The sequence below is a fragment of the Candidozyma pseudohaemuli genome, assembly GCF_003013735.1.
Source record: "Candidozyma pseudohaemuli strain B12108 chromosome Unknown scaffold00010, whole genome shotgun sequence".
Classification (NCBI taxonomy): Eukaryota; Fungi; Ascomycota; class Pichiomycetes; order Serinales; family Metschnikowiaceae; genus Candidozyma; species Candidozyma pseudohaemuli.
Genome location: NW_020194444.1, coordinates 473,941 through 486,762, shown reverse-complemented (window position 1 = coordinate 486,762; position 12,822 = coordinate 473,941). Strand labels below are relative to the sequence as shown.

At 45.9% G+C, this 12,822-nt stretch overlaps 5 protein-coding genes across 5 annotated transcripts; 2 read left to right on the top strand and 3 right to left on the bottom strand.

Moving 5' to 3' along the window:
• Positions 1–401: 401 nt before the first annotated feature.
• On the bottom strand, positions 402–1,496 carry C7M61_003835 (uncharacterized protein; the record flags this gene model as incomplete). The annotated part of the gene is made up of 1 exon (XM_024859169.1): positions 402–1,496. One exon carries the CDS (start codon positions 1,494–1,496, stop codon positions 402–404), a length of 1,095 nt encoding a protein of 364 aa, XP_024712843.1.
• A 648-nt stretch (positions 1,497–2,144) lies between these two features.
• C7M61_003834 (uncharacterized protein) lies at positions 2,145–3,119 on the bottom strand (the record flags this gene model as incomplete). The annotated part of the gene is made up of 1 exon (XM_024859168.1): positions 2,145–3,119. The coding sequence occupies one exon, from the start codon at positions 3,117–3,119 to the stop codon at positions 2,145–2,147; it is 975 nt and encodes a 324-aa protein (XP_024712842.1).
• Positions 3,120–4,135: 1,016 nt separating this feature from the next.
• Positions 4,136–4,753, top strand: ATP5 (F1F0 ATP synthase subunit 5; the record flags this gene model as incomplete). The annotated part of the gene is made up of 1 exon (XM_024859167.1): positions 4,136–4,753. The coding sequence occupies one exon, from the start codon at positions 4,136–4,138 to the stop codon at positions 4,751–4,753; it is 618 nt and encodes a 205-aa protein (XP_024712841.1).
• A 1,304-nt stretch (positions 4,754–6,057) lies between these two features.
• Positions 6,058–7,488, top strand: C7M61_003832 (uncharacterized protein; the record flags this gene model as incomplete). The annotated part of the gene is made up of 1 exon (XM_024859166.1): positions 6,058–7,488. One exon carries the CDS (start codon positions 6,058–6,060, stop codon positions 7,486–7,488), a length of 1,431 nt encoding a protein of 476 aa, XP_024712840.1.
• A 726-nt stretch (positions 7,489–8,214) lies between these two features.
• Positions 8,215–8,934, bottom strand: DOT5 (thioredoxin peroxidase; the record flags this gene model as incomplete). The annotated part of the gene is made up of 1 exon (XM_024859165.1): positions 8,215–8,934. One exon carries the CDS (start codon positions 8,932–8,934, stop codon positions 8,215–8,217), a length of 720 nt encoding a protein of 239 aa, XP_024712839.1.
• Positions 8,935–12,822: the final 3,888 nt, after the last annotated feature.

The following is a 12,822-nucleotide window of genomic DNA, read 5'->3' as shown; positions in this document are numbered from 1 at the left end:
GAAGCTGATAAATGGTATTATCTCTATGTAATTCAAAACGCTGCATGGATCGAGCTGTGAAAAGTGTCAGCCTGGATGCAAGTATTGAACATTACCAAAAATGAACATTACCATACTTATGAATACAAAGGTAGTATTTGGCGTACAACCGTGAGCAATTCAACCTATAGATAAAGCTAAACCCATAAAACTAAATGCAACATTTATAGGAAATAAGAATTCATCCCGTCAAATCCATTCAGCAGGCTATTTACCCATTGATATCTATTTTCCCTTCCTTCCATCATCATACATCTTGTATATTTCTATATTATTAACTATATTATGATGGAAGTAAGGGAAAATATGCCTTCTTTCGTAGGTGTCTCTCCCCTTTCCCAATCCACACACTTAACCTATCATTACTCTGGAACGGTGGGGTTTACTGTGGCGGGAGTATCCTCTCTATACACAAGCCAAAAACAGTGACCGCTTGCTATAATTGCCAATACGAAAGCAATGACAGGAACTGTAGGGCCCGGTGTAAACAGCCTGATATCGAAATACCGAGCGGTCAGATACAACGCTTCCATTCCCGGAATTGCAGCCAAAAATGAAACAACACACCCAAAGATGTTGAAAGCTGGAGCCATTGATAGTGGAACTCTTGGGTCAATGCCGACCATCCAAACCCCCATCATGAGCAAAATAAGAGACACTGCGGCAGAAGTCATGGCCATCCAAGCAGAAATAAGCTGCAGACCCGTTACAACTTTTCCAGGCAAGGATAAAATCTCATCGTTAGTCAAGCCATCGTACCAGCAAGCCCTGTGAGTCAGCGTGGTGGGACACGGTTTCATGTATTTTACCAACCTCAATTTATCTTGCAAATCACGGTAGGTAAGCATGAATTTTTGACCAAACTGAAGTGGATTTTCCATTTTGTTGAATTCGGCAATTTGGACGCCGACGTCTATTAAGAGAAGGTTTTCTGGTGATGGTCCTTTGTAACACACCTTTTCAGAATTATCATTCTCTCTGCATACTCCAGAATACGTCACGGTGTAGAATCCATGGGGCCATTGATCTGGTAAAAGCTGTCCAACGTTCTTTGTTGATCCTCCGATGATCTTCTCCAATGCATTCACAGTTCTGCTCATCTCTGAAACTAGTGAACTGTCGTACTCACATATTTCATGGTATGCTCCGGTGATGTAGAGGGATCGGTACATGAAGGTTATGTAGAATACAAGCCAGCTCATGTAAAGTATTGCGGGAATGGTAGCTATTTGATTTTTGTAAGTGGTGTAGAATTTTTTGAAGAAGTGCTTTACTTTTCCAGAAACAGATGTCGTTGTTTCTGGTACAGTCGGCCTCTGTGCTTCCAAGTCCATTTCTTCAATCATGGTGTTGTCTGTGGCGTTGTCTTCCTTGACATTTGTGACGTTTTCTTTCATGACGTTTTCTTTCATGACGTTTTCTTTCATGACGTTTTCTTTCATGACGTTTTCTTTCATGGGATAGTGTATGGTTGAATTTCCGAATTTCTTTGGCCATAGTGGTGATTTTATAGGTAAGAGGAGGTGTCACTCATGGTATTTGGCAATAAGGAAGACTTGCCTTATTCGAAAGCCATGCAAATTATAAACTTGGTGGAATGACCTGAAGAGCTCTCGGATGTAGCTCCCCGATTTGGAACTTCTACAGCTAGTTCTTTTAACGAAGCTTGTCTGGAAGCTGATAATATGGTTTTATCTCTATGTAAAAGGGATTAGCCTGTTCCTTTTGATCAGATATTTTAATTGGAAAAGATAGATATGTAGAAGTAGATATACATCAGCGGCATAATTGAAGGTCCACCCCTTGTGTATCACCATGTCTTGAACCCCACAATGCTTGAAAGTCCGTAGGTCACTGTTTACTGTTGCTTGTGAATCTGTAGAACTACCAATACTCTCCATTCCAAATCCAGTAGGGCATTGTTAGGTTACAAGCTTAGGAATCCTATGAGTCGTCACGTTATAGTATATACTTCCCTAAAGAGCTTTAATCTTATCGCAAGGCTTCGTCCTTTTATAGCCCATGGGATAAGGTGTAGTTTCAGGCGCAGTAAGGGATGCTAAATAATATCATAGGTTGAAACCTCCTCAGGTGTTTCAGGTTGTCTATGTTTCAGCAATCAACATATTGAAAATGACAATAAACGCCATGGATGGTATAGCTGGCTCGAGAAGGTACATTGTGAAAGCGAATGCATGAGATTCATCGACGAAATACTCCATCGGCTGACCTAGTTTTGTTGCCATGACAAGAAACGGTGTCAAGCCAGGTATCAGGACGGCGGTGCAAAGAATGGAAACAAATACTGCAACACCATCTTCTCCATCCCATAACAACAAAGATAACGAAATGAACAACAAAGCAGCTTGCACGAGATAGAGATAAGGACCACCGATTTGCGGATTTTCAGCAACTCTTGTAGAAGGAAGGAAAGAAGCCTCCTCCGCCGTAAGGCCTTCAAACTCACATATCCGCTTTTCTTCGGAGTAGGAGTAGTGACAATGGCTTCTTTCTGACCGCTCCTTCCTTAAATTCTTTTGTACCTCTCGGTAAGTAACCAAGAAGGTTTCGCCAAAAGCAGCTGGATCCTTCATTCCATTGTACTCGGCAATTTGAATGCCAATGTCTTTGAGGATAAGATCCTCCACTATCTTGCCTCTGTAGCACACCTTTTTGGAGTTGTCGTTCTTTCTGCAAACAAAGAAAAACCCTACCGTATATGTTCCGCTGGGCCATTGTGGTGGTAGCAAACTGGAGAAATTTTGAGTTGAGCCCTCCATCGCTAGTTCTAGAGAATTAGCCGTCTGATTCATCTTCGAGCTAAGTGAGCTATCGTACTTGTATGTCACGACTCCCAACTTTGTGGTGAACATCGTCAAACAAGAAAAAATCATGAAGAAGAACAACCATGTCTGGTAAATATACAAAGGGATTTTCCATACCGACAGTCTGTTTCTTACAGCTCTTCCGGCTCGCTCAACTTTTGTTCTTGTTTTATCAACAAGCACATTAAGGGCCTTGAGTTTTTTATCCACATCGGGACCAGGGTTCTGGGCTTCCAAGTCTAGTGTCTCTTCCATGATTCTGCTGATTTCTCAGAGGTAGGTATCGGAGGATTTATGTAATTGAAGAGGGATTCCTGAAACGGAAAGAGTATTAGGAAGTTCGAGTAGCATTCTGAGGAGGGTAGTGATCATTTGGTTTAAAGTCATGCGTTTGTTGTAACTTCCAACCTTAGGAGTTTCTTGTCGTCAAGTGTATTGGTGAAGCTAGGGTAATAGGCTGGTTGGCACTTTTATAATTTGGCCATTTACGTTTATTACTTCATTTATTTGGTTGGGGGAGTTATCTGGCTAATTTGCTAGTTGGTTTGAAGTTCATGAAAAGAGAGTGAAGTCATTTAGAATGGTACATTTTGGGAAAGTGTAGCAGTATAGTGACAATGCTGGTTCTTAAGGAAAGTGGTGGTTGTAATTTCCCAGCGATTGCCATTTTTTGCTTTGTTGGCATTGACTTCCTTTTTCAAAGTTAAATCAACAAAATTGGTTTTCAAAAGCTTGTGGTTTTCCAATTGTGTAGAGAATCAAGATGCGGTATCCAAATTTGCAGCCAAGCCGTGAATAGTTCACCAACTATGAAAACCAGTAAAATTATGACATAACCGAATATTCGTAATAATTACCCTACAATGTCTCCATTGCCATAAAACAACCCAATTCTATCAAAAAAACCAACCAAAACAAAAACTCCATCGAACTACGGAATCCAATAGTCCTGGTCGGGTCCCACTTCGTCAGCCCTGCACACAGCCCTACCACCTTTTGGCTGCGAAATACTAGTGCGTTTTTCGGACACCCTGGAACCCCAAAACCCTCCGCCAATTGCCCCACAACCAATGATTTTCATAAAATCAATAGAAGAAATCGATTTAAACGACCCCCACTTCCACTACACCCAAGCCGCTACGTCCCAAACACCCTCCACCAAATATTCTCCCGCGCACGACCCCCCGTCCAATCAAACACCCACCACACTCGGTGCGAAAAAACCACCTTCAAAATTCACATACTCCAGAACTACTCAACCATAAACCATGATGGCCTCCCGTGTTTTCGCCCGTTCCATGGCCGCCGCTGCCAAAAACACTAAGCCTCCTGTCCAGCTTTTCGGTGTTGACGGTACTTACGCCAATGCCTTGTACTCGGCTTCTGTTGAGCAGTCCTCTGTGGACGCCTCCTACCAGGGCTTGACCAAGGTGTCTGACTTGATCAAGCAGGACCACAAGGTTGCCGAGTTCTTGAGCAACCCTGCTTTGAACTTGGAGGACAGAAAGATTGTCATCAGCACCATTTCCCAGTCGTTGGGCTTGGACAAGACCGTGCTGAACTTCTTGGGTGTTTTGTCCGAGAACAACAGATTGAGCGAGTTTGACAACATCTACAAGAACTTTGGCTCTTTGTACGAGGCGTACCAGGGCGTTGTCGAGGCCAAGATCACCTCGTCCAAGCCTTTGGACAACAAGACCTTGAAGAGATTGCAGGCTGCCATCCAGAAGTCGTCTTTTGTCGGCCAGGGCAAGACCCTCAAGATCAACAGCGAGGTGCAGCCCGAGATCTTGGGCGGTTTGGTTGTTGAGGTTGGCGACAAGACCTTGGACTTGTCCATCTCCAGCAAGGTGGCCAGGTTGAACCAGACCTTGGGTGAGGCTTTGTAAGCAACGCCTGTGCATCGCTAGACGTATTACATGATGACGTACGAATGTCTGCCGCCGGCGTGATGCCGAGCTGCTGATGCTGGCGGCGGAGGGCTCCCATATAAAGAATATACCGTTGGAGTGAAATGAGGGGTGGGTTCGGTCAATTGGCCGGCAGCCCGCTGAATGTAGGTAATTGTAGGTTAGGTGAGGGAATAAGCGAGTGCTGAGTGCAATTGGGTGCTCTATGGGGTGTGTATTGTGATATCTATGGAAGCAGATCACTCAGCCTATGGAAATCACTCAATTGCATAATATGAGGCCCCTAGATTGTCACCGGAAACAATTGCTGGAGAATTGAGTATTTCACCAGAGTGGGCATCAAGTAGAAGAGATGGTCCTAGTACGGCCGTTTAGCTTCTGTTCTACGGTTGACCATTGAAGGTTTAAGTACAGAGGACCAGAACAATCAACGCCATTGAGTTACCTCATAAATCGGTCAATTGAAGGCTCGTAACCTTTTAATTGCGAATCGATAGGTTTGGTTAGTCTTTGATCTTATCTGACGAGTCTAGCGTTACAACCTGCTTAGATACTTCAGAAAGTGCAACGTTCCATTTTTCCTGGTAGAGCCATCTTCTTATTATCTTCGTGATAACTTGAAAAACTCAATTCAATACAACACAATATTAGACATAACGGCGCTACTACTTGCCCTTGGCCTGTTCTGATTGATGTAACTCACAGTAGTGGTCACACCCTTCAAAACCTAGGTGAGCTGAAATTACCGAAACAACCGGCCAATACTTACCAAACATGCCAATTGCTCCTTTTCAATGACAATTGAGTTCTTCAAAGAATTCACTACACGAATATGGAACCACGCTCATTCTACGCTACCGTACCATTACCTCCATGTTTAAACCAGCAGCTCACACAAACTACCAAACATCCACAACGCCAAAAACCATACCCAATTGCCCAATTCCACAACCATTCTCTCAATTCCCTCCTCCCCTTCCTCCCCTTCTTCAACAAAATCTTTAATTAATAAATCATATAAATAATCCCCCTCTGATAGGCCAATCCCTCCTACCATAGCCTCGATGGCTGCGAAATATCACGAAACAGCCACCACCACCAACGATACCACCCCCAATTCCCCCACAACTACCCCCACCAACTCCATCCAAAGCCCACATTCCCTAAACCGCCTCCAACCGCCAAAACAAAAACCCACCCAAAATTCCCAAATCCCAAATCATCTATTTTTACCTCCACCCGTGAGACCACCTTCTGACGTTCATACACTCCACCAACCACTCATGTTGAAACAGGCCCGCTGGTTCGTCACGCTAGTGGCCGTGGCGCTCAATTTTTTCGTCTACTTCTACCCGAATTTGGTCAACAGTGCCGAGCTGTGCCTGTGGCCGGGCGAAACGCTCCATTTTAAGCTGCCCTGGTTGAACAAGATTCTTCCAGTGGAGACGCTGTTTTGGCAAACTGCCCTTCTAAACTTCCCGCTGGTCCGTGCTCCTCGAAGCCAGCAGCTCCAACACAACAACGGTGTCGCCGACATTCACATGCTTACGTTCGGCGACCCCCAGATCAACGGAAACTGGAAATCCACAAAGTACATCAAGCGACTCGACAACTACGGAAACGACTACTTCTTGGGCCACATCTTCAGGTTGATGAAGAGCCGCTTGGAGCCGAGCCACGTGGCCGTCATGGGCGACCAGTTCAGCTCGCAGTGGATCTTGGACTCGGAGTTCTACAACAGAACCCGTCGTTTTGTGGAACGCTTGTTTCCTAGGGACTACGAGTACAAGCAGACTGTTTTGGAAACGTGGGCCCGCCACGAGGACTACGACTGGGTGACGTGGCTCAATCAGGAAAAACAGATGGACCCGGGCCACCGGTTCCAAACCAGACAGTACAGCGATGTCTACGACTGGATCCACCCCGAACGGCAGGAACTCAACCTTGCAAACCCGCTTTTCATCAATTTGACCGGAAACCACGATATTGGATATAGTGGCGACGCCACGTGGCAGCACATGGCCCGTTTCCACTACCTTTTTGGCCAGAACAACTACGTGATCACGTACAACAAGGGCAAGCCGGAGGAGTGGAGGATCGTGGTGCTCGACTCGCTCACGTTGGAGGGCCCGGCGCTCGAGGAGGACTTCATCAATTTCACCTGGTCGTTTTTGGAGCACTTGAACGAGACCAATAAGGACTTTCGTGGTCTGACGGTGCTCTTCACGCATATTCCGTTTTACAAGGAAGCGGGTATCTGTGTGGACGGCCCGGAGCACCGCTACTACGAGAACTACGAGAAGGAGCCCTACAAGAACGGCAAGCTCCGGTCGCAGAACCATCTTCTTTACGAAACGTCCCAGAAAGTCTTGAATATCGTGTTTCCCAACGCCGACAAGGAAGGGCTCATTTTGACCGGCCACGACCACGAGGGCTGCTCGTCCTTCTACAGCTTCGTCAACGACGAGTGGGTAGCTGCCAAGGAGCCGCAGGAAGGGTCCAGAAATCCGATTCACGAGGTGGTCGTCAGGGCCATGATGGGCGAGTTTGACGGCCAGACGGGACTTGTGAGCGGCCACTTTGATGAGAATCACGGCGAGTGGAAGTTCAATTTCTCCTACTGCTCGTTTGTGATTCAGCACTGGTGGTGGGCGTCCCGTGTGGCTGCCTTGCTAGCTGTTTTGGTGCACCTGGCTGCTGTACTTTTGGGATAGCCGTTGGGCAGCATTCGTTTTATGGGTAAGATCAAGGCGATGCTTCTCCGGATACCGATTGTGCGGTTTTGTTGATCCTGAGCGATGTGAGTATCACTTCTCCAAGTCGACTTCACCAAGTTGGCTATGTCACTGTGCTCAAACACCGTCACAGCGCCAGAGACACGGATACCGAAATGATGGAACCGTGATAAGGGAGTCACTGATATGAAGAATTGACTTGCATTATCCTGGAGCACAACAGCAAAAAGCATAAGTGGAGATATGGATGAGTTCCAGTGACTTCGTTCCGACATGGCCCTAACGGCCTGATTGCCTAACGGCCCGATTGCATTTGATAAGCATATTGATTCATAAAAAAAGTATCAATTAAAAAGAGCATAAATACATATTTTATTGGCAGACCATTATTCTTCCTGATGAATAAATCACTTTCCATCGATTTCAAGAGAAGACATTCATCTAAGGTCAATTACGGCCCTCTCCATTGTTCTGCCCTATTATCTCTAGAGGCAATTCATTACCTTGAACAATACGATCCTCTGAACAATACGATCCACCAGCTGGTAAGAACCAACCTCTACGTTTCACCAACCTCTACTTCACCTACCTCTACTTCACCTACCTCTACTTTCACCTACCTCTACTTTCACCTACCTCTACTTTCACCTACCTCTACTTTCACCTACCGCCTACATCACCGCTAAATAGATAACGTCCATTGGCCTAGGCCTCTACTTTTGGTTCGGCGGCCTCGTCGGCGCCGTTTGCCTCTGGAGCTGGAGCAGCCTGTGGTTCCTCCTTGGGTTCAGCCTCTGGCTCCTCGGCCTGGGGTTCAGCCTTTGGCTCTTCAGCCTGGGGTTCAGCCTTAGACTCACCCCCATTCTTGGCCACAAATCCCTCGATGTCGCTCAAGGCGGTGGTGAAGGAGTCCTCGGGCAGAATCTGCACCTTCTTCACGGCAAGCTTGCCGTCGACAAAGATCCAGTGGGACCTCTTGGTGCCGCTGGGGGTCTTTTTTGCACCCAAAAGGCCAATCAACTGTCTCTCTGGATCCGACAACAAAGGAAAACGCAACCCCTGCTTGCTCACAAAGCTCAGCTGCGCCTTGGGGCTATCCGTCGACAATCCATACACCTTGGTGTTGTTGTCCACAAAGCTCTGGTACAGCTTCAGAAAGCCACAGGCCTGTCTGGTGCAGCCTGGGGTCAGTGCCTTGGGGTAGGCGAAGATGACGACGTACTTGTTGTTTTTGACGACATCTGCCACGTCAACCTCTTTTTCGTGGTCGTCCTTGAGTGTGATCTGGGGGAGTTCATCTCCAACTTCCAACTCGGCTTCCTCCTCGGCCTCAAAGTCCGAGTCCGAGTCTGGTTCTTCGTATTTTGGTTTTTTTGAGGAGGGCTCGTCGTGGGACGCAACACGGGCAGAACGGCGTGGGGGCATGACGGGAGAAAGGAGGAGTAGGTGGGTGGTGGAGAATAGGGTTATGGAGATGTAGGGCAGTCTTGCTGGGTGCGAAAGCAAAGAGCAAGGAAGCCACAGCAGAGTATGCAGACGGGAGGTTTTGGTGATTTGGCGATGGAGAGTTGATAAGAGAATTTCTGATAAGTATTGATTTTTATTTTGGTATTTGGATTTTGGTAATTGGATTTTGTGATTGGGGTTTGGACTGTTGGTGATGGGGAGATGGGGATTTCGCAGCCATGGGAGACGGACAGGGGAGTGAAAAATGGGGGTTTTTGGGGGAGTTTTTTGGAGATTTTTGGGATGGTGGTTTTGGAGGTGGAGGCGGTGCTGGTGCCGTGGAATTGAGCTCCAATGGGCCGTGGCGGTGGAGATACGCCGGGGTGGTTGGTGAATAGGGGCAGGCAGAGGTGGACAGAGGAAGTCATGTAAATCGGAGTCAGGGGAGGAGGGAGTGATTGAGGAGGGCTTTTTGGGCTGTAAATTTGATAAATGAGTGGTTATGGGGGTTTCGGGGTTTGGGGGTGTTTGGGGATTTGGAGGTATGGGTATGGTGATGGTGGATGGATGGACTGTGAGGAGGTGATAAAAAAAAAAAAAAGTAGATTGTGGAGCCTTCGATTATTGGGAGCTTGGAGATTTAAAGACCGTTTTCGGATAGAATGAGAAAGGATACATCAGTGAAGGTTTCAAGTAGATTTTGTGAGATAGACGAGAAGCTAAAGACCATTGGGTAGCTACTAATGATATCTTCGTTGAAACGGTATGGATGAAATGTGTGGTACCCCTATCTCGATGTATACAGCAAATGTAGGGGGATGGCTGTGGGGTGTGATCTGTTGATGGTTGGTGATCTTTAGTTGTTATTAGTATACTATGGATGAGTAAGCAGACATCACAGATCGGAACAAATATTCTCTCCCTTCACTACCGACTTTTCAGAGGTCAAAAACTGTATTCCAAGGAGTAAATCGAGATTTGCTTACTTGTTCGATTTCTAAAATGCCTCTTTTTCTGATTCCATGATAGGCAAGAATAGCGTACTGGAGTTTCCTGGTGTAGACAAGCATAGAATTCTGAGCGCTTCTTACGACTTCCACAGAAGATGATCACCAATAATTTGATTTTCAAGTGAATTGAGAAATCATTACATTTACCGATCCCGAAAAAGCCAGGTGCCGTTATAAATCATCACCCAAAGTTCACTCAACTACCATATCTTTTCCAGAGAGATCACATCAAATCAACCAGATTTCGAGAGATCATGAATAATAAAAATCTCCCAAATCTTCCTTTTATTTTTCTGAATCTGTAGTTGCACAGTTTAGTACTACTCTCCATAGAATCCCGATCACAATGTCACACCGTTATTGTTCTAGAGTCCTCGCCGCATAAACCATGACGACTGTGCCCCACTAGAACGAAATATTCAATTATTTTCTAGAAATTCGCCTTATCCCAATCCCATAATGTACATACTAAGTAGGTCCAAGCCTGCCTGCTGATCAACAAAGCGACGGTCACTCTTCCATACCTGAAAAGTCCCACTCTAGCCTTGAAACTTCCACAAAAAAACGCCCTCCCATGACCATTTCATGCAATTCAGCAAAAATATTCAATATTATTTGAAAAACTCACAATTTACGGAAACTGGAGCACAAACTTCACCACTTATACACCTCCGTGTGGTCACATTTCCCATAATCCTTAGAAAATATTCCCACGGAGCCCCACCTCAGCAACATAAATAGAGCACCTCCGTCGCCTTCAACACATTATTCCACCATCCATTCTTTTTATCCAATACTGGTTTCCGCCATTCCCGGCATGCCAGAACATGATATCATTCCACCACAAGGACGTTAAACAATCCATCCAGGCTATTCCATCCATTCCAAATATCCAGTTATCCAAATATCCATCATCCATCCAATCCGTCGTCCTGTAATATCATGTAATCCATCATAGCCTGTGTGTCCTCGACACTACTAATACTAGTTGCCAAAATCGGCATCCTCTTGGTCTGGCTATACCGCAGATATCGAGAGGTTTAAAGACTTCTCGTACTTGGGGGATTTCCGGGTACGGGTCAGGATCACCATTCTGACATGCTTGAGGAAGGGGAAGTCCTTGAGTGTGAAGGTTTGGTATTTTCCTGGCTTGCTATCGAAGGAAGGAAATATTCCCGGGCAAGAAACAGAGTCGTTGCGGGACTACCCGAGGAAGGGGAAGTCCTTGGGTACTACCACGACGATATCTGGTCGGAAGAAGAACTCCGGATATATAGATGAGTTGTAGAATGGGACCCGGAGATGGGGAGTCTCTTGGGTCAAATCCAGGCTTTAGCTTTTCTGAAAAACACAGACAAAAAAAAGGTACGTTTTTCGGCGAGTGCCTGATAATGGGGAAGTTGTCAGGGACGAGTTTGAGAGGGTGCTTTTTTCGAGTCTGGGCTTTTTAGACAAAAGACGAAAGCGCGCAGAGTCCTGGGGTTTATGATGGGGAAGTCGTTTGCCTTAGGGCTCGGGCTGTCTTCTGTCGAGTGTCTGGCGAAACGCTTATAAGCGTTTTTGCTCCGGAGGTCTTTTGATGACGAACTAGTGGAAAGGGCTTTTTGCCTGAATCTTCCGAAATGGGAGCGCTGGGGGCACGGTCCCCTGTAATTTTTGGAACTTTTTCGACTTGCCACAAAATATTTTGGGCAGGTTTCCTCCGACGGGTCTGCGTGATCTGTCCTTGGATGCCTGGTCAAGATATGGAGCGGCGGCCTGACGTGGAGACCGTGGTCCCACCGAGGGCGGAAACTATAGGAGGGCAGAAACTATAGGGTATTTTTGGAAGGAGAAGGCCGTCAGACAGATATGTCTGGTGGTTTGATGAACATGTTGAGACGTTTGGGAAACTGACGTGAGTGTCGAGTAATTGAGAATGGTAAGACCTTGTTGGTTGTTTCAATGGAAATAGATTTTTATTTACCCTGATGAAGAGAAATCAGTCAAATAGAAAAAAAAAAAAAAAAAGAAGAAAATAAAAGTTTTGATGGTGTAGGTTGGTTTGGTGGCTTGAAGGAGTAGGCATAGGGCGATGTGATGATGGTGAGGAGTCTGAACGGGCTGTTTTTGGCAAGTCCAATTCCAATAAGAGGTACTGACTTTCAAACGGGAAAGGTGCTGGGTCTTTTAGGTACGTTTCCAGAAATAGCATGTTTAGGTGCCCGGTGATGTGTAAGACTCTTGAGCTCGTGTGACCAAGTTACCATCCCGACATGACTGCTGAAACTTCTCCAGAAATGGGAATTGCAATTCAATCACACCAATAACACCTTTTTATGTTTTTATAATTCCCTTCCACAATGTCTATAAAACAGAATACCAACAGTTTAGTGTTCTGTCCCTTGGATACATGCTCTCATACTAGCGGTGGAGCTCTCGCAATGATCATTCTTAATGTGCAATTCAATTAAGCTGTTATCATACAAATACTATACCATCATATGCCCTTTTTTTCTTCAATTCCTACCGATTGCCTCAAACTGGGGCTAGGCAAGCTCCGAAGATGCATCATTATATTCACGTCAGAAGTCCCACAAGATGCTGGTACACCCTCTGTCTCAATAGCCAGCTACACCAAATAGAGGAACCTCATTCTACGGAGGTCACTCAACTCGCCCCATCAACGAGTAGCTCACAAGAGGATCAGATCCCTCAAGATGCCACAGCACCAGTAAGTAATGCAGTACCTTCCACCATATACTATTTCCAATGACCCCATTGGATTTAGGTCACTGGACAAACGATTACATCTACCGCCCTCTGCATTGGGTGACTCTGACGGACGCCCAAACACAGATGCACGGACCCCTAAAAA